The sequence below is a fragment of the Hyperolius riggenbachi genome, chromosome 2 (genome assembly GCF_040937935.1).
Source record: "Hyperolius riggenbachi isolate aHypRig1 chromosome 2, aHypRig1.pri, whole genome shotgun sequence".
NCBI classification, from domain to species: Eukaryota; Metazoa; Chordata; class Amphibia; order Anura; family Hyperoliidae; genus Hyperolius; species Hyperolius riggenbachi.
In genome coordinates, this window is record NC_090647.1 from 482,838,109 (window position 1) to 482,858,423 (window position 20,315).

At 42.3% G+C, this 20,315-nt stretch overlaps 1 protein-coding gene across 7 annotated transcripts in view; it reads right to left on the reverse strand.

The window, feature by feature from the left end:
- ABR (ABR activator of RhoGEF and GTPase) overlaps positions 1–20,315 on the reverse strand; it is a 669,248-nt gene that overhangs the window by 196,835 nt on the left and 452,098 nt on the right. For all 7 annotated transcript variants that reach the window (XM_068270301.1, XM_068270303.1, XM_068270302.1 and 4 more), the window contains one exon: positions 6,535–6,595. In XM_068270301.1, coding sequence (XP_068126402.1) covers positions 6,535–6,595 — 61 coding nt within the window. The remainder of the gene's footprint in view (positions 1–6,534; positions 6,596–20,315) is intronic.

Genomic DNA, 20,315 nt, shown 5'->3' on the forward strand with positions numbered 1-20,315 from the left:
TTTATACATAATTATTGTAAAAATGACGCACTTTTTTTTACTACATTTTCACTGGAGTTCCTTTTTAACTGATTTTTTTTTCTAAATAAACCCATCCCCAACCCTCCCTCCCTCCTCAATGGACTCACCCAACACCATACAACTCCACTGCCCAACATACCCAATGAGGCCCTTCAACTTTAGGGTCAGCCTGGTCTCTTTTTCTTCCCACAAATCCCTTGGTTTCGTACTAAATATACATGCTGAAGCTTTGAACCCTCCTGACCACCCACCTATCATTTCAGGAGTCCTCTCCTCCAGTAAGTGGCTAAAGGAATGTGGTGAGTAGCTTAAGCACCACTCCCCTTCCAGAACCGAATTTTGTGAGAAGCTGTGGTTAATCTTTATAAGCCTACAGAGAACTGTAAATAAGCCCCAAAGTCATTGTCATGTCATTGATGGACTGTCAGGAGTCCAGGTACTTATAGCAAGTGGGTTTTAGGAATATGTGAGGTACAGTGTTTAGGAGAGGGTGGGGTTAGTTAGAAAAATGCATCCCTGAGCTTAGACTTTTTTTTAATTTTTATTTTTACAAAAAAATGAAAAATAAATAAATATGCATTTGAGATGCAACTGCAAAACAAAAAGTAAAGGTACTTGCTGTGTTGAATAAGGACTACCCTGCTCTTTATTGCCAGTAGCCTGCAGCCTCCTCCCACCTCCACCCTCTGGCAATCTGAACTCCACCTCCAGTGAGTCACATGGTAACCGTAGCTACACGGCTCACGTCACCCAGGCTAGTCTGCAATTCCCACAGCAAACATACCTCCCCAGTGACTGAGAGCCTGCAACTTTACTTTCAATGCATATTCACAGACTCATTTACTAATGAATGTGTTAAAAAATTAAAAGTGAACTAAGGCATAGAAACTCCCTTTGCATACATCTGTGGCCTTAGGCTTCAGTAGTTTGAAGGAAAATGTGTTCTTTTTGCAAACAGCCACTCTTACGAAATGAAAGGGGAAATTGGGTGACGAAGAAAAAACCTCATAGTGTAGGAAGATTCAGACTTAAAATTAGAAGGAACTCCCAACAGGTATACTCCAAAAACGGAAAAAAAATGCCTTCAGGTCCACCTCTGTCAATTACGTATAATACAACTGCATACCCGGCACTAAGTAACAACATAGAGAGGAACAAGCCAAGGTTAAAGGTGCTAAATAAATGATTAAATTTTACCTGTCTTGAGTCTTCATAACAGGTAAGAATTCACACTCTTACCTTAATATACTGTATATTAGATTAATATATACCATATGGGCGCCTCCTATCGCATGATTCAGTAACCATTGATCCCAGTGTTTAGCTAGGGATAGCGCCTCCACGGACACAGAGCGCTTTTTTCCAGGAGCAGCGACCATTAAGGCCGAGTGGAGACGGTACTTCTCCACATGCACTGAAAGTGGTTGCTCTCATCAGCAACCCACAATTGTGTGAATAACTTTTATAAGTCGGCCATATTCAAGTGACCTTATCACACGATACTGGGCTCCCGGTGTCCATGTGTTGGGTTTTTCTTTGTTTTGTTTTTAACCAGTTCAAACCTAGGTTATACAATTAGATGACAGTTCTTTTAAAGCAAAACTTAAGGGAAAATAAACTTACGATATAATGAATTGTATGTGTAGTACAGCTAAGAAACAGAAGATTAGTAGCAAAGAAAAGTCTCATTGTTTTCCTGTACAGGAAGAGTTAAAAACTTCAGTTATCTATGCAAAAGAGCTTCCCTGAGCTATTTGACCCACTGGGTCAAAACAGACGTTTTCTGAAGTACTTACGCAGCCAATAAACAGAGAGAGACAGCTTGAGAAGGTTTTACAGCAGGAAAGTTCAAACGGTCATTATGTTTATAGTATAAAAGACAGAGTGCGGTTGTAAAACTGTGACAGAATGATGCAATGTTATAAGTAAAGCTATATAATTGAAAATATAAGACTTTTCTTTGCTACGAATATTCTATTAATTATCTGTACCACCCATACAATCATTAAATCCTACTTTTTTTGCGCATGAGGTTTGCTTTAAGTAGCGCTGTCACATCTCCACTGCCTGCTACAGCCGCTGGATGTAACCAGTCCAATTTCAGCACTGAACAGCGCCCTATAACCACTAACACGTCTTTTGTGCAGGTGAGACTGTGATAATACCAGGGAGCAGGAGATCGCACATCCACTTGTCATAACAAGTCCCTTTGCTAACGCTAGAATGTTTGTGAACAGTTTGAAACAGCTCGGCTGCACGTGTCTGCATAACCACCGGGCGGAATTTTAAAGAGGACAAGAATGTCTGCGAGCGCAACTATTAAAAAAAGCTTCAAATGATAACGGATGGTTCCCAGTAGCGGTCTGTCAGACCATAACAAACGTATGGGCTCAGTTTCCAGTACAGGAAGAGTTAAAACACTTGAGTTCTCTATACAAAAGAGCTTCTCTGAGCTATCCGACCCAATGGATCAATACAGTTGTTTTCTGAAGCCCTTACACAGCCAATAAACAGTGAGAGACAACTTGAGATAAGGTTTTACAGCAGGAAAGTTCAAATGATCATTAGCTCTGCTCTGTTTTACAGCTTAAAATACAGAGTGTGGTTTCTAAACTGCAAATATGACAGAATGATGCAATTTATAAATAAAGCTATATAACTGAAAATACAAATCAGAGAGACTTTTCTTTGCTGCTATTAATTATCCATACTAGACATACAATTCATTGCATCATAAGTATATTCATTTCACTTCAGTGCCCCTTTAAAAACCTCACTTTGGAACAAGGTCTTTATAAAGAGTTTCTGGGCAATTCTGAGAGAGATCTTTAAAAAAAAAACAACCTGTGTTCTTTACGAATTGAGCCCAAGTCGGTAATGTGAGTAGAAGCAATCATTTTGTAATTATATTCATAGCCTATTAAACTGTACCAGAGAGAAACCCTGAAGAGAAACATCCACACACAGTGCAGGACTGTAATTCCTCTGCCATTACTTCAAGTAGAATGAAGTCAATTACGGTAGACAGGGAAGCCATAAATAAAATTAGCAGATATTGCATGTTAGCAGCCCCTTCTCTTAGCAAAATAGCACTGGGATTTGCTGAATGAAATGTTTCAACTCCTTAAGGGAAAGAAAGCTGCAGCGGGTGGATCGGTGACCTGCACAAGGTCACAAGGCATCCTCTATCCCCCCAGGGTCATAGCTCATTGGTTCAGCCACCACGGCAAGCAGTCACCTATGTCTATTGTTCATCCAGTGACCTGAATGCATCAGTCTGCAGTGTGTCTGACCCTCCCCAAAACTAGGTTCCAGCCATACGCCGAGCTCCCTTGCGCTTGCCTTAAAGTCAGAGTTTCACCGCCAGGAACGCCCCTCTCCACGGGGAAGACTTCATAGCAAGGAGACTTCATCTAAATCCCAATGTGCTAATCTTCTGCATGTCCAAAAATCCCACCAAGCAACAGATCCATCTTCTGTCCCTCTACAGACACAAAGCTGGATATGTACAAAGCCCTTACAGAACTCTAATCTCCTGCTCTGTCTCAGACATCGGAGGATGCCGATTGAATGCCAGGAGAAGTGTAAGGTACCATCCAAAGCCAATGTATCAAAAAAAGGAAAAAGAGCAGCCAGAGACGAAAGAAAGGAAGGAGTATGACTTATAGAGGCAGCGGAGGCACAAAACAGACTAGGCAAGCCTTGTGCAGTGAAGCTTACAGTTTAAAAGACAAAGCCAGTAATGCCTTCACCTCCGACAGCAGGAAACGGGGATAAATTGCTACAAAGCAACAGACTCGCTCACTACCTCAAACAATGAAACACAAGTTCCAATAGAGGATGGATTATCAAAGGTAACTACAATCGTCAGACCTGCATCTACTCTACCTCTGATGTTAGAGCTCTGACAGCTGCACAGACTTTTAGCAGATACAAGAGGCACGCACATTCACACTTACAAACATGCAGAAGGGAAAAGCCATTTTTACCATAGGTGCAATTACAGCAAAGCCGAAAGATCAGGAGAATTTCCATCGCCCCTGCATCCAGCCATGTCTCGTCCCACTCCCCATCACCAGCCGGCACAAGCCAATCTGCTGGCTTCAGCACAATAGCAGTCACCTAACATGCAAGGCTTACAGACACCGAGACATGCACTCCATGCAATGAGGGTGGGAGGGGCTGAACAGGAGGAGCCAGGGGAGAGGAGTGCTCAAGGTGGACACCGTAGGCATTTTAAAGAGGGATTTAGTGAAGATAGTATCTCTTCTACCCGCTGCCCCCCCCCCCCACACACACACACATTTCTCAGCAGCGCAACAAAAGCCTTGTCCCTGTTGTGCTGCAATCAATAGCAGCAGCAGAAGCACATACATGATAGAATAGAAGCTTCCCCTACAATACTAGAGTAATGAATCAATGATGTCATTAAAGATTCAACTTAACGATGTAGCTGAAAGGGATAAAACAATGAACAGGGCTTTGTTTAATATCAGGCTGCAATGCTGGAGAGGGTCTACAGAACTGCCTCCGATAATGGACAGATTCAGGCATAATTTCCTATACTACACAGCTATATACAAAGTAATGTCTAGTGATAGTGAAATAACCAGGAAAATGACACAGTGGTAGGTCGAACTGTGCTGTAAAGTGTCTGCATGCTTGGAATAGATACCCCTGTGCCCACACGATTACCACGAGCAGAGGCAGTTCACATTGAGTTGGATGCAGTATGTGCAGCTTTGTCTCAGCTTCTGGAATGAGCAATTGCTGATACTTTGGGAAAGTGGGGGTAGTTATCAAGGCAATTGCAAAGAAAATTGGATAGAAAATTGAGCAATTGTGCCAAACAAAAGATAAAAATCCTTGTTTCGCTTTAAGTATCTGTTCCCACATATAGGACCTTTATTGCTTTCCCGGTCCAAATCCAATAGCTGTCGTTACTAGAATTTGTTTTCCTTATATCTAGGATGTGTCTGACCATGATTCCTGCATGATGAGCCTCCGGATAAAGAGGAATGCACCACTAGTCTCACTTCTGGTCAGGGCTGTGGAGTCGGAGTAGTTTTGGGTACCTGGAGTCGGAGTCGGTGGTTTCATAAACTGAGCAGTGGGATGATTTTTGAACCAAATCCATAGCCTTCGCAAAAAATTAGACTGAGGAGTCGAGTTGGAACAATTTTGGGTACCTGGAGTCGAAGTTGGAGGTTTCATAAACTGAGGGGTCGGATGATTTTTACCGACTCCACAGCCCTGCTTCTGCTCTCTCTTATTGGACAACTAAAGTGAGTTATATGGAGGCTGCCATATTTATTTCCTTTTAAGCAATACCAGTTTCCTGGATATCCTGCTTACCCTCTGCCTCTAATACTTTTATCCATAGATCCTAAACAAGCATAAGTAGATCAGGAGTTTCTGATATTGTCAGATCTGTCAAGATTAGCTGCATGCTTGAATCAGGTGTGATTCAGACACTACTGCAGCCAAATAGATCAGCAGGGCTACCAGGCGACTGTTATTGTTTGAAAGAAGGTAAATTGGCAGCCTCCATATTCTTCTCACTTCTGCTGTCCTTTAGCAACTCTCTTTAACCCTTATCATCTGTTTGTCTGAAAAATTAGATGGTTTTCATATACTCACATTGTGAATGGGACTTTGCAAACAGGCAAACAAAGACAGGGGGAAAGGGAGGAGGGGATTGTGGAAAACTAAAGGGAACAATCCCTGACTATATTGCGTTTACATGACAATATTTATGGTCAAATTGAATTAAAGTGTTCTTGAGATTGGGAGCAATAAAAAACTGTGTACATACCTGGGGCTTCCTCCAGCCCCTGCGGGCCTGATCGCTCCCTCGTTGTCGCCCTCAGTCGCCTCCTCGTTCCCCCGCAAATGGCCGGGAGTGTTTTGCGCATGCGCAGTTGGCCTCAGACCGGAGGACTTTCCGGGGCCAATGGCGGACAAATGGGGAGTCGGAGGAGGATGGCGTGGGAGCAATCAGGCCGGAGGGGGCTGGAGGAAGCCCCAGGTATGTATATTTTGTTATTTTATGCCCATCTCAGGTTCCCTTTAAGTTCTCTATTTATTTATGTAGCGGGTAAAAAGTTGAACTAAGGTAGGAAATTATTAGGAAACTGCATCCAATTTAAATTATTAATTGGTGTTTGCATTATGATTTGCATTAAGATTAAAATGAATCATAACAACAAAACAGATGCAGCCTCTGGTAATGGGTGCTGCTAACTCAGTCACTGAAAGGGTGCGTGTAAGAAGTTCTGTGTAATTATTACTTGTTATAATCAGCACTCTATTATCCAGTGCTCATGAAATATCATAGCTGCTAACTGCACAAGTGACCTTGAAAAACACATTATTTGCTACAAGAGCTCAGCGAAAACAGCAGATGCTCCCAATTCCAAAAACAACAAGAAACGGAGATCACACAATGGGAGAAGGAACTGGACAACAAAACACAAAGAGGACATGTCAGACAGGTAGAAGAGTGATCAGTACCTTCCATGGTCACAGATGTTGGCTGATCCTTGGAGTCTTTGGGTCCTTTCACCTTCAGATCCTGCAAAAGAAAGCTGAGCTCAGACAGAGAAGTATGCTATTGAGGAACTGCAGGCGTAGCAAGCTTAAAATATTGATTTCCATACACTAGAAGATATAGCTTACAATAGTTACATTCCAAAAAGTCCTGTTAACCATCAGTGTACAGAGTATGCTGGAATTTCTACATTTACCACAGCTAAAATGACATGAGCACCTCAAGTCTAAACAAAACCAGATCTCGTTTTGAATAATGCTGGAAAGGACTAACATTTTTTAGTTTTATTGCCGTTTTTACCCCTCTATTGGGTTGACGGACTAATTACTTCCTGTTCCTGGTGACCCTATCTCTGGGACAATTAAAGGTGCCCATACATCTCACAATGTCAGGGCAGATCTACCAAGAGACTGATTTATCTCTGATCGAATCTGATCGGCGAGAGATCTGTTGCCTGCCCATACACTGCAGACTAATTCCCGATCAATTTCATGCTGAAATCGATCTGCTGGCCCGATGCTGCCCCACAATGTTAAAATGTGCCCACCCCGGGTGTCCAGCGCACTATCCATTACCTGCCCGTGTCCGCCGCTGGCTCTGGGCTGTCTTCCATCCATACACGCGCCCCACGTGGTTGCCAGAGTAACGTGGGTGCATGTGTGATGTCAAGTGTACGCTGGCAACCACACAGGATGCGTGTAAGGATGGAGGGCGGAGCCAGCCCGGAGTTGGTGGTGGACACAGACAGGTAATGTATAGAGCACTGGGCACCGGGTGGAGGTGGTTTACCAGGGGTTTTATCACGTTCATCCCAATATCGCTCCCCGTTGCTGCCACGCACCCTATCGACCGTGAAGGCCCTACATCTAGCAGCATGTCAGATCAACATGCTCAGGCCAAACTTGGTTGCGTCATCGATCGGGCATGCACTTGGTGGTACCGATTTTCATCAGATTTAATAATTATTGAACAAGATGTTTTGTAAGTGTTAGAATTCTATTAAACAGAGACAAGGCTTGCAGAGAAGTCCTTACTGATCCTCTAAACCTTTCCCATACTAGTAGTCATGTTTTTTTACATATTATTTATCTACATGCAGTTTATGCTCCTGTCGGAGAGACTTCAGTTCCGATGACCCAATCATTGTGACAGGATTTGAAAAGAAATTTCTCCAACCAGAATATTGAAAACAATCAAACCAGACATCAGAGGTTGCAAACTGTTCATACTCCATCCAACTCTAAGATGCATAACATTTAGGCTGGGGTTCCACTATAACTATCGACCAATGGGTCTTCAGGATATGATGCCTGATCTAGACAGCACTATTAACAACATGTAATGAATACAGGCGGAACGGTCAATCATGTAGAAGTCATTGATCTCTAATGCACATGAAGTTGTCCACATACACTGTTCCATAACCTCTTAAAGCCTGTATACAAATGGTGCACACAAGCATACCATTTATAGCTAAGTGTTTTTTCTTTTTTTGCAAATAAATCAGAATTCAACAAAATATGAAAACAGTTACATTAGGACAAAGTCTAAGGTAAGCATAGAGTCAATGGGCCATATAGTATTCAAGGTGAGAAGTAGCTTGGAAATGTGAGCTCCTTATCACCTTGCCATCGCGCGAGAATTACCGGCAAATCCTATTGCCTGTTTCACTTGTGTGATGGCCGCTTATTAGGGAGCATTACTCAGGTGAATGCCTGAGCAATGCTCCCATATCCTGGGCAATGGGGAGTGATGTTTTGTGCTGAGGTGCTGTCCTTCAGCATCACAGCACTGCTGCCTCGCTAGCCAGAGATGTGTGTGCGGCAGCCAAACATCCATCGCTGTCTTCCACTGCTGCATCTAGGGGTCTACTTTAATAAGGAGACTTCCAAAGCTCTGTCTCAAGCAGTCCAAAGTGCCCTGCAGCTGGCACCCCTGAATAATTTGCCATCAGCCGCCAGACATCCGCCACCTCTTGCTGCAAGTCCGACGCTGTAATTACAGTATCTCAGAGGAAAGCATCTTTGAAGCTCCCGCCCTTGGTCCACGGTATGAGCCAATGAAAATGGGGCAAGTTAAGAAAGAAGAATTGAGTTGATTTGGGCAACTGGGGTCTGTTCCACACAATGAATAGGCACACAAGTAAAAAAAAAATCAAGTCCTCAAGAAAGATGAAGTTATGACTACTTGTGCACAAACAGCTATGTAGTCGCATATAAACTTGCAAATACATGGAGCTGAGGCCTCGGTCCTTCCATAAACATTCTAAGTGTTTAGAAATGAGATGCCCTTTTCAGGTTATCACAGCTTAGTGCTGGGGAATCTGATGTCTCTAGTCATGAAATTCTTCTCACAAATACTGCAATTATTGAGGACTCCTCTCCAGTATAAACTCTACTTCTTATGTTGTCACTTACCAGGTCATGGTAATCGAACGTGGCTGCCTCCTTCAACAAATCGGTAAGGGACACACTTTTAAAGTACATCTGAAGTGAGAGGCATATGGAAGCTGCCATATTGATTTATTTATTTTTATTTTTTTTAACAATACCAGTTACTTGGCATCCTGCTGATCTTTCTGGTCAGGAAGGTCTGAATCACACACCTGAGACAAGCATGGAGGTAATCTAGTCAGACTTCAGTCAGAGCACCTGATCTGCAGGCTTGTTCAGGGTCTATGGCTAATAGTATAATGGGGAGTACACACTATGAGATTTTCTGGCCAATTTACTGTCAGATCGATTATTTCCAACATGTCCGTTTTGCTTTCCGGTCGATTTCCGAGCATTTTCCAATCGATTTCCTATTACAGTTAACGGAAATCGATCAGAAAATGCTCAGAAATCGATCGGAAAGCAAATCGGACATGTTGGATATAATCGATCTGACAGTAAATTGGCCATAAAATCTCATAGTGTGTACCCAGTATTACAGGTAGAGGATCAGAAGGACAGCCAGGCATTGTGCATTGTTTACAAAGAATTAAATAGGTCAGCCTCAGTTTCCCTCTCACTTCAGCTGTCCTTTAGGATCTGTTCATCATTCCTTTGTACACAGATGTTTGGCTTGATGTTACACTTGGGCTTCCTGACATCACAATATGCTGACCTTGTATACAGCAATATTAAAATGAGTGCACCAATTACCGCAAGCTACGCAAATCTTAGTAACCGGACCTGAGGAAGCAGAAACTGCATGGCACTCTGGGGGGTACTCATTGTGACACCTGAGTCATAAGTCAAATAACCTTCACTTCTCCTTATCGTTTCACATAATGGATTGTAATTGTTACACCTGATCACAATTCCTCTGTTTCCACAAGAGTTGGAGTGAAGCCAGGCCAAAGACCTGAATGTGAACTGTGATATACACATGCCTGTGGAAATACATTTTTACACACTTGCCCTGGGTGCAATTTAGCCTAGAAACTGCCCTATGAATATAAACATACATAGCTTCATCTAGTTAGGATAAAACTCTAACATAAAATTCAATGAAAATGTGTTTTCCTACTTTGTATTACTCATACAGTTGTCATAATTGCTTTTGTGCACAAGTAATATGGTCTGACTACAAATTACAAGTTCCCAAAGTACAGTTTATCTCCTCTAAAAGCTGCCATTGCATTTTATATTTACAGTATATAATAAAATCTATCTAGTGATCACTTCTCAGCTCTTTCTGCTCCTCAGCTCAGTTTTGGCAGTTTACTAATGTTTACTAAATGTATCTGACAAAGGGATGTAAACAAAAGATAATGATACCACCTCTTTGGATGCTGCCAGAAGCTGTCCACTAAAGCAAGGAAAATTCCACTGAAGAACAAAATGCTGTGTTTAACTATTCAAATGCTGTTATTCTACAATGTTTTAATGGTAGTAGGTTTAAGGCTGTCAATATTTTAGAGCAAAGAAAAAGTTTTACACCACTTTAACCACTTTTATCGCCACTACAGTATATCTACGTTCTCTGTGACTTCATCCAAGCCACGAGGACGTAGATATACGATTTTTAGCAGAAGCAGTACTGTGGCTGATCGGGCGCACGCCCGTCAGCAGGATCCTCTGCTTATAGCTCCGCAGTCAGCCCCCTACTGCAGTATACAGCAGGTCACAGCTTGACAACATCATCAAGCTGGGACCCGGTGTATACGGCAGTACAGGGCTGACTGCAGAGCTGCGAACAGCTCCTCCTGCTGCACAATCGCCACTAGATCCCAGGAGGTGAGATATGCTTTTCTTTACAGGGGCTGACAGGGGCATGGGAGGCTGCCTAATGCAAGTGGGGGGCTGGCAAATAAGAGGGGGCTGCCTAATAGTAGGGGGGCACACTGGGAAGAGGGCTGGCAATACTGGAAGCACATCTGGTATGGGGGGGGGGGAATTTAAGTGTGGGACACATCAGGCTATATGGAGGGGGTACCTAATGGCACATCTGGCTATCTATATGGGGGGGCCTAATACTGGAGGCACGACTGACTGTCTATCCTAGGGGGGAGTTAATACTGGGGGGCACATCTAGATACCTATAGGGGGAGCTAATTCTTGGGGCACATCTGGCTACCTAAAGTGGGGGCCTTATACTGGGGGGCACGTCTAGCTATTTATAAGGGGTGTTGATACTGGGCACTCATCTGGTTACCTGTACTGGGAGGGGGGGGGGGGGAATCTGGTTATCTATTCTGTGGGAAACCTAATACTGGGTGCACACCTGGCTACCTATAGGAGGGGTTAATGCTGGGGGCACATGTGGCTACTTATAGTGGATGGCTGCCTATTTTTTTTACAATTTAATTTTTTTTTTTTTATGTTTTCTCAATTTTAAGTGCAAAGTACACACTGTAGCAAAAAGCCACCTTTATGTTAGAAACAAAAATCATCAGCATAAATTGTGACATAACTTAAACTTTATAAAAAAAACAAACCAGGAGAACTAGCCAAATAAAAGTAAATTGCATATGGCCCCCTGTGTTTTACACTTATAATGAGAGATCTAATGACTGGGTGCCACTTATAGGTTGTTGGCTGAACTGGTAGGCTGTAAAGAAGATTGAGCACATGACCAATTAGGACGCCAATTTTGCAGTTATAGGCTCCCTTCACACCATGCCAGAGTGTCCACTGTGCCCCTTGCACTTGGGAGTGGATGCATGCCATTCTATGGCACCGAATCCGCAGGTCTGGTTTGTGTGTCCTCGAAGCACAACGGACAAACCTGAACACAGTGAAGTCCAGTAAATCTAACTATACATGAATCCATAAAAGTCCACATTCTGTTAAACGATAGCTCAAGCCCTGATCAGAAATCAATTAGGTAGTGGTGGTGCAGTCAGTCTACCACCTTGTCCACTCAATCTCAATTAGATTTCAACATAAATAAACTTGGGAATAAATTGTACCACTAGCGTTGCATCGATTGATGCTACACAACCTTACATGGCCTTATACTAACAGAAAAATATTTAGCAAACCCTTGGTCTGCAAACATACTGGACGTTACACGAACTCCACTATATAGCTGAGCATTACCGCTCCTCTAATGTGTAACTGTACACGCCAGACCACCGTCATTAGCAAACTAATAATCAGCGGCAAAATGCCACTTTTGAATAAAACAACAGAACAATGATGGTCTAGCAATTGGATCATTAATTGAAGCTCAAAACTGAGGATCTGGAAAATGGTAGCAAGCCACAGTAGGGTTTCGAACAGAGTGATCATTTATATGAAGTGATCGTTTATACATGCTTTCAAATGACTAACTTCAATTATCCCCGGAATAAACCAGCCAGGACAGATTGGTCTAAACAGTCATCAATTGTTGTCTGTCAGTGTCTTTTTGTGTCGTAGTGCCTTCATTTGTGACATACCCGGGCGTCGCATAATTTTTCGTTCATTTCAGAGGACGATGGACTAGTGTGTGCATGGGGCTTGAAAGAGAATCTAACAGCCACTACAAGGTATGATAAATGTATCCCAGAGTAGTGGATTTATTAGGGTTATCTGTTTTTTAAAAATAACTCGAGGTGATGGACATATGGAAGCTGCCATATTTATTTCCTTTTAAACAATACCAGTTGCCTGGCAGTCCTACTGATCTTTCTGGTCAGCAGGGTCTAAATCTCACTTGAAACAAGCATGCAGCTAATCTTGTCAGATTTTGTCATTGACATCTGATGTGCATGCTTGTTCTGAGTCTATGGCTTAAAGTATTAGAGACATCAGCAGGACAGCCAGGCAATGTACATTATTTACAAGGAAATAAACATGTCAGCCTCCATATCCCTCTCATCTTGGGTTCCCTTTAAATTGCCCTTGCAGTTGGTGCAGCAAAGCTCTGCAAAATTCTCTTACTAGTAATTCAATTTGAAGCTGGATGTTAATTATTAACGCCTCCTCCCTCTGACATCCTCATGTCCACAATGATGTTTCTCTTCTGATCACTGAGGCATCCTACAGAAGAGGACACCATAGGGTGAAGGTTGGGTTAACGTCTAGTTCTGAGATAAACTTACAGAGACAGAAAACCATAGGGAGGTGCTGGAAAGCCACAGAATTCTGGAATGTATTAAACTTTTCCCCTCGTTAAATCAGTTATTGTAACATCAAAACAGCATTACTGGTATTATCTCAGAATATATATTTTTTTTATCATTCATATTCCCTGCTGTGCTACCATTGAAAACCATCTTTTGGGAGGCATTATATTGTGTTTTAAGAAAAAGTGATTGCCCCAGGTTTGAACGCATGCACAATCTTAGCTGAATATTGGCGAACTCGATCCTGCGGACAACAGTGTTGGGGCCCCTATACAGAAGTGTCACTAGACTTAAAGCTGAGCTGTTTTTGTCTCTGGGGAGAGGAACAACGGCTCAGCACACAACGCAGAAGCTTCTTACTGATGGAATAAAGAGGAGAACAATGGACTTGGATTGTCAGTTAAAATTTTAGTGTGCTGAATCATAAAAAGACAACTATAACAGGTGAGAACACCTGTAATAGGGCAGGGCAACACAGGGAAGAGAAATAGTTGTTAGCAATGTCTTTTCCTCTGTCCACTACTGTACAATCTAATATGGGCCCCAATACAAGTGAAGTCGGCGTCGGGCAGCAGCAGATTCCATCAGTCACAGGGGATTGTTATTTTAATCACTTAAGTATGAGAGCAATTTTTACTTATTAGTGCTGCTCCCCATTCATTCGCCAACAACTTTATTACTACTTATCACACCTAAATGATCTATATATTGTTTTTGTCAGGACAAATTAGGCTTTTAGCTTGTGATAATTTTGTTAATCACCTTATTTTCTTTGCATTTTAAAGGGAAAACAAAGGGAGAAAAAAAAAACACATTATTTCTCCATTTACATCCATTATAGCTTTACAACCAACAATGCCAACTATAAGTTAAACCCACAAATTTGCTTATCCATCCTGTTCATTGCAGCATTTAGATTATGTTCCTAGTACAATGTATGGTGACAATATTGTATTTGGAAATAAAGGTATCCTTTTTCTGTTTTTTTTTTTTTTTTGTTGTGTATTGCTTTCTCATTGTTACACCATCAATGATTACAAGACCTTATTTGCAAAAATACCAGTAATATACCCTCATGGCATACATATTTAAAAAGCCAGGTTCCTAAGATGACAATATATGTTTTTTGTTCACATTTTGTCACTTTGTTTTCATTTTACAAATCTTTTATTTTAGTACAGAATATGTGAACATTTAATTTCTTTGGATAAAGTTTGTGACAGAAAAAAAAACACAAAAAACATTGGCCTCAACCCACAACTCTTAAAACTCTATTCTACTACTTATCATGGTTAAAATGATACCAAATATGTCTCTTGTTGTTTTGCTAAAACTTTTCCAAGTTCGATCATAATTTTGAAAATGACTTTTTTTATGTTTGATTGAGTTTGTCCCTACCTATTTATTATGCGTTGAGGGTACAACCCTTAAGACTCACCAAAATGTATTCTACAATACATGTAGAATTTTAAAATTATACCACATGTGCCTCATTTAGTGACAAACTGTCGGTGCACTCTCCACAATTACACTGGACAAATATATCCATCCAGTTGTCTTTAAGCGGTTAATATGCTGACTGTGGCAGAGTGTAAAACATCAGCTGTCTGAAAAGTAACCGGAGTGTGTGAGAATCCTCTCTTGCTCCCGCTCTGCAACAGAACACTCGAGCACCTCAGGGTGGACCAGAACCATTAGGAAAGTACTGGGGACTAAAAGAGACCTAAAATGCAACCCCTAACCATATAGGTAACAAGAAATCAACAAAACAATGGCTTTATACCTGATCCTCCACTCTGTACTGTTTGTTCCATAGCTACAGGTGTATTGTAATAGTGAGTTATCTGAATTTAACAATGACTAATTCAATGGTTAACAATGTATCATTATACAATGTATTACTGTTATTATGTGCGTGATAATTAGAACATTTTGAGGCTAATATACAGTTGTAAGAAAGCATTACTCTGTAACTATGACAAGTTATGAAGCCATTACAGAGCTATACGGGAAAATGTCTAACCTACATAATGAAAAATGACCTTGTTATTTCTGCTTGATTCCTTTATCTGATCTCACCTGCTAATTACACTGCTATGTTGTCAGCAGAGGTGGCGTTCGCATTCGTTAATTCGTTAGCTGGATCATGTGACCCTGTCAGTCAGCACTGCAGGATACACACTAATAACCATCCTCAGATTATTGCACTACAAACACAATGGTCAGTGAGAGGGCAATTACTATGAGCTGACACCACGCACATCAACAGCCGGCAATCTCAGCCTGGCAGCTTTCCATACAGCCGGGAGAAGCTATTAATGATCTGGAAGCCATGGCCCAGCGCATTACACTCTGCCACATTGCAGAAAAGATAACAGACAGTCGCTAGAAAATTCATCCAAAATAATATTGTCACAATATTATAAGAAAATGTACGTAAAAGAAATTACTTTCTCCAAAGGGAGCACTAAAGTCACATAAGGAAAACACCAGGAAATATAGTAGCACGGTGGCGTAGTGGTTAGCGCTCTCGCCTCGCAGCGCTTTGTCCCCAAGCCAAATCTCAGCTATGGCACTATCTGCAAGGAGTTTGTATGCTGTCCCTGTGTCTGCGTTTCCCCACACATCCCCAAAAAATAAAGATATGTTCACTGGCTTTCCCCTAAATTGGCCCTAGGCTACGTTCTCCCGGCATCCCCCCCCCCCCCCCCCCCCATGCGGTGATAAGAGATTTCGATTACTGGCCTGTCTTTGATGAGCACAGGCAAATTCTATTGCTCTCCTACTCACCCTGTCCACTCCCTGCCAATCACTCACACACTGCATTGTCAGCACCACTCCACAGCAACAGAACGCATTGTGAGCCTACAGACTAGCAACGTGTCTGCACAGAACTTAGCCACAAGAATTGAGTCCTAACCCCTGCAGGCGACAGTAATTGTGCCTATGTACAGACTTTCAATTACAGAGATTTCTACTTTTATAATCAACTTTAGATAAAACTCTCTGGCATAGTGCAAAACAAAGTTAAGGTTGTCACATTTGGATTTAATCTGCCTAAAATCTTTAGCTGCACTCAAGGCTAAAGGTGGCCATACACTGGCCCGATTCGATCCTGAGATCGAATCTGCTGCCAATCGTTCGCGCTAAACGCACCCGCCGAGCCGATTTCCTCCCGAAATCGGATCGGTCCGTCGATCGCGCCGTGCGGGAAATTACCCTCGATCGCCCCCGGGTAGGGTGCGCGTCGCTAGCGGCGGCCGATCCGATCAGGTATACATTACCTGACGCTGGCTCCCGGGCGTGTTCTCCGCGCTGCACCGCTCTGTTCCGGCTCCATCCCGGAGCTTCCTGTGTCACTGCAGTGACCAGGAAGTTCAAATAGAGGGAGCTCTATTTGAACTTCCTGGTCACGGAGTGACACAGGAAGCGCCAGGATGGAGCCGGAACAGATCGGTGCGGTGCAGCGTGGAGAAGACACCCGGGAGCCAGCTTCAGGTAATGTATACGGGGGGGGGGAGCGCAAAGGCGGCAGGAGCAGCTCCACAGATTGTGATCGGTTTCAGGCTGAAATCGATTCACAATCTGTTTGCAGTAAAGGCAGCCATACGATCCCTCTCTGATCAGATTCGATCAGATAGGGATCTGTCAGCTGGTCGATCTAATGGTAAATCGACCAGTGTATGGCTACCTTAATGCGTGGGCTTTCTCTTTTTCCTGGCTCTGCAGGAAGGCATAATGGTGAATTGTGTTACTTGCTTCTGATGCATCACCCAATTAACTCTTGTAGAGCATGTAGGTGAACTGGGGCTTGCCTACTATAGCTAGTGTTGGCAGAGATGCAGCCAGCTGAAATCAGTACATAATAAGTAGAGCCCTATATCAAAATAAGGAGAGTCCTATATCAAAATCCCTAACGACGCAAGCTCCAAAGCCCCCGATGAGTCACAATGGTGATGAAACTGGTAGGGCAGAGTCAGGAAGCAGCATGGAGGGCTCCGATTGTGCGTAGACTAATCTAAGTCGCAGCCTAGACTGGGGGATCGGTGATACACACTTGCCTGCATTTATTACAAGTTTTTATTTAGGTGCATTACATATATTTGCTATTAAACATGAGAAGTGGAGATGTCTTTTGTTGCATAAGAGGCTGATCAAACCTAGCAATGCACGGTACAATGCACAATACAATACAATACAATACAATGCACTGAGATACAGTGACTAGGGGAGCGTTGGGGTGGAGGGAGAGAGAGTGTTTGGATAAAAGGTGGTGGTCCAATCTCCCATTCCCCCACCTTAGCTGGTGTGATCTACTGAGGGAAAAAGCCTGCTGCAACAGGGTTACTTTATTTGTGTTTTATCTGAAGTGATGATTTCCAAGGAAGACCCCCAAGCGGTTTAAAGAATCACTGCCTGAGCGCTACTAATTACATTTGCACATAACTTAAAGGGATACTGTAGGGGGGTCGGGGGAAAATGAGCTGAACTTACCCGGAGCTTCTAATTGTCCACTGCAGACATCCTGTGCCCGCGCAGCCGCTCACCGATGATCCGGCCCCGCCTCCGGTTCACTTCTGGAATTTCTGACTTTAAAGTCAGAAAACCACTGCGCCTGCGTTGCCGTGTCCTCGATCCCGCTGATGTCATCAAGAGCGCACAGCGCAGGCCCAGTATGGTCTGTGTCTGCGCAGTACACTCCTGGTGACATCAGCGGGAGCGAGGACATGGCAACACAGGTGCAGTGGTTTTCTGACTTTAAAGTCAGAAATTCCAGAAGTGAACTGGAGGCGGGGCCGGAGCATTGGGGAGTGGCTGCGCCAACACAGGATGTCTGCGGGGGACCATTAGAAGCCCCGGGTAAGTTCAGCTCATTTTCCCCCGACCCCCCTACAGTATCCCAGTATACAGTAGAACCTCCGGACTAAATATTCTACTCAGCAGAACTGAAAAGGATTGGTGTTTCTTTAACAGTTTCACAGCATCAGAACTTTGTTTTTCTTACCAAAGCTTCATTTTTTTTTTTTAAATTTGTTTTATTATTGATAATGGCATAAAAGGATTACATACATACTTTGATGATTTAGTACAATATAATAGCAGATTACATAGCTCTGATTGTACATGTCTTAATACTCGTAAAACTAGGTAGACATCATAGGAGAGACGTTAAAATATATCTTCAAAACCTTATAATTAGCTCCTACATGTAAATATATACAGAAGAATAAAGAAGAGAAATTTCTCTTACATTATGCTGTTATGCAACTTAAAAGTGAGAGTTATGGGGCTATAAAGCTAATATGCCATATTGACACGAATCACATGGAATGTAGAACAAAAACCAGGACGTGACAACGTGTCACATCTTAACAGTAACATTGCGTTCTTGGGCAAATTAGATGTGGACTCTGAGGATCCAGGCCAGAATCAATAACAAACACAGGTATCTATGGAATGAAATTACACTACTGTGGATTGTGTATCTAACCAATTTTGCCAAATTGAGGAGAACTTTTGTGTACATTTACGATGGGAATAGAGAATTTTCTCAAATTGAATAACCTCGAGGACAATTTTTTTCCAATGCTCCAGCACAGGTGGATCCGGTGCAAACCATTTGAGGATTATTGCTTTTCTGGCTAGAAATAGTGCTTCCCTAATGAATATTCTGTGATAATGTTGGCCATCTAGTTCTTCCATAAAGCCAAACAAACAGAACTTGGGATCCGGGTTCATGGAAAAACCAGATATTGTGGATAAGGTTTGAGTCACCTGAGACCAAAAATTTCTCACAGCAGGGCACAGCCATATAAGATGTATAAAATCTGCATCTATGGTTCCACATTTGGGACAATTTGCATCACCTCGCAGTTGTTTAATAAACATGGACTTAGGTGTCCAGTATGCTTGGTGGATAATGTATAGCTGAATGAGGCGGTTGTGAGCTGCTGTAGAAGCCAAAGCATAATTTTTAGCTGCATTTTTAGCTAAGCTCCACCCATCAAAGAAAAAAAGCCTGGGCTTTTTTTCCCTGATGCTGTGCAGAGCATGATGGGATTTCCTATGTTGTTATTAACGTTGCCTAGCAACTGGGAGAGGTGCTCAAGACACAGGACAGTTGGAACTGTGTCTCATGCTCCCTGTCACCTCCTTTCAAACAAAAAGATGGCTGCCAACATGAAATCAAACATTTGCCTGTTCTTTTAAAACAGTGTGGGTAAGAGATTATATTACCTATCTATTTTAATTAACATAACTAATGTAACTTAATGACAGCATGTTTGTTTAGGCTGGAGGTCCTCTTTAAGAGAGCTCCAACCTAAACTTTTAGTAGGTTTACACGCTCCAATACTCTAGAACTTTATTTTCCTAAATAATACAACACACGGTTACAACTTTATGAACAAATGAATTGTAATTCTCCTCCCCTTCCTCTTTTTTTTCCTAAAAAACATTCAAATTTATTTATTTTTTCTGACCAGCATATCAATCTTCTCATGTCTGGAAATTCCTGAACAGCTTTCCATTTGTCTAGGAAGCTAGAAACGGTTACTCAGCCTTTGTATCTGAAAAGAGCATTAAAAAATTGGCTGCCATTCTACAGCTGAGTCTCAAATCACTGAAGGCGTTTTTCATTTAGGAAACAAATTGATGTATCATTTCTGATTCCTTCATGTACCTGCACAGGAGGATTTACCCTGGCAGCATTACACTGGCATATACAAACACAGCTCCAGCTTCTAACGAGCCTGGTGGGTAGGGGGGTCCACGAGTTTTTACTGCTTACAGTACTGAATAGAGATTGCCACACTTGGGAATCATTCCTCAAAGTATGGCATTCATACAGATATACTGTATACTCAACAATGTGTCTGCTGCTAAAGATGTGTAACTGGTTCCTCACAATGCTGGCTCACAGCGCTCTACCAACACAGTATCACTGCCAAACTAGAGTATAAAACATTTTACTGCAAATTTTTATTATAATCTTTTAGGCCTTGTTCACATAAAAAAATCGACAGGGCTTTCACAAGCGCTGAGCGATTTATTGAGCGATTTTGAAAGCGCTTTTCTAATCGTTTTCAGAGCGATTTTTGCTTAGAAAAACGATCTTCTTAGTGCTTGTGTGTAGCTTTTTTTTTCACTTCCTGACAAAGTGAACTCTCTGCCCGGGAAATGAATAAAAACAAGGTATTTATTCAT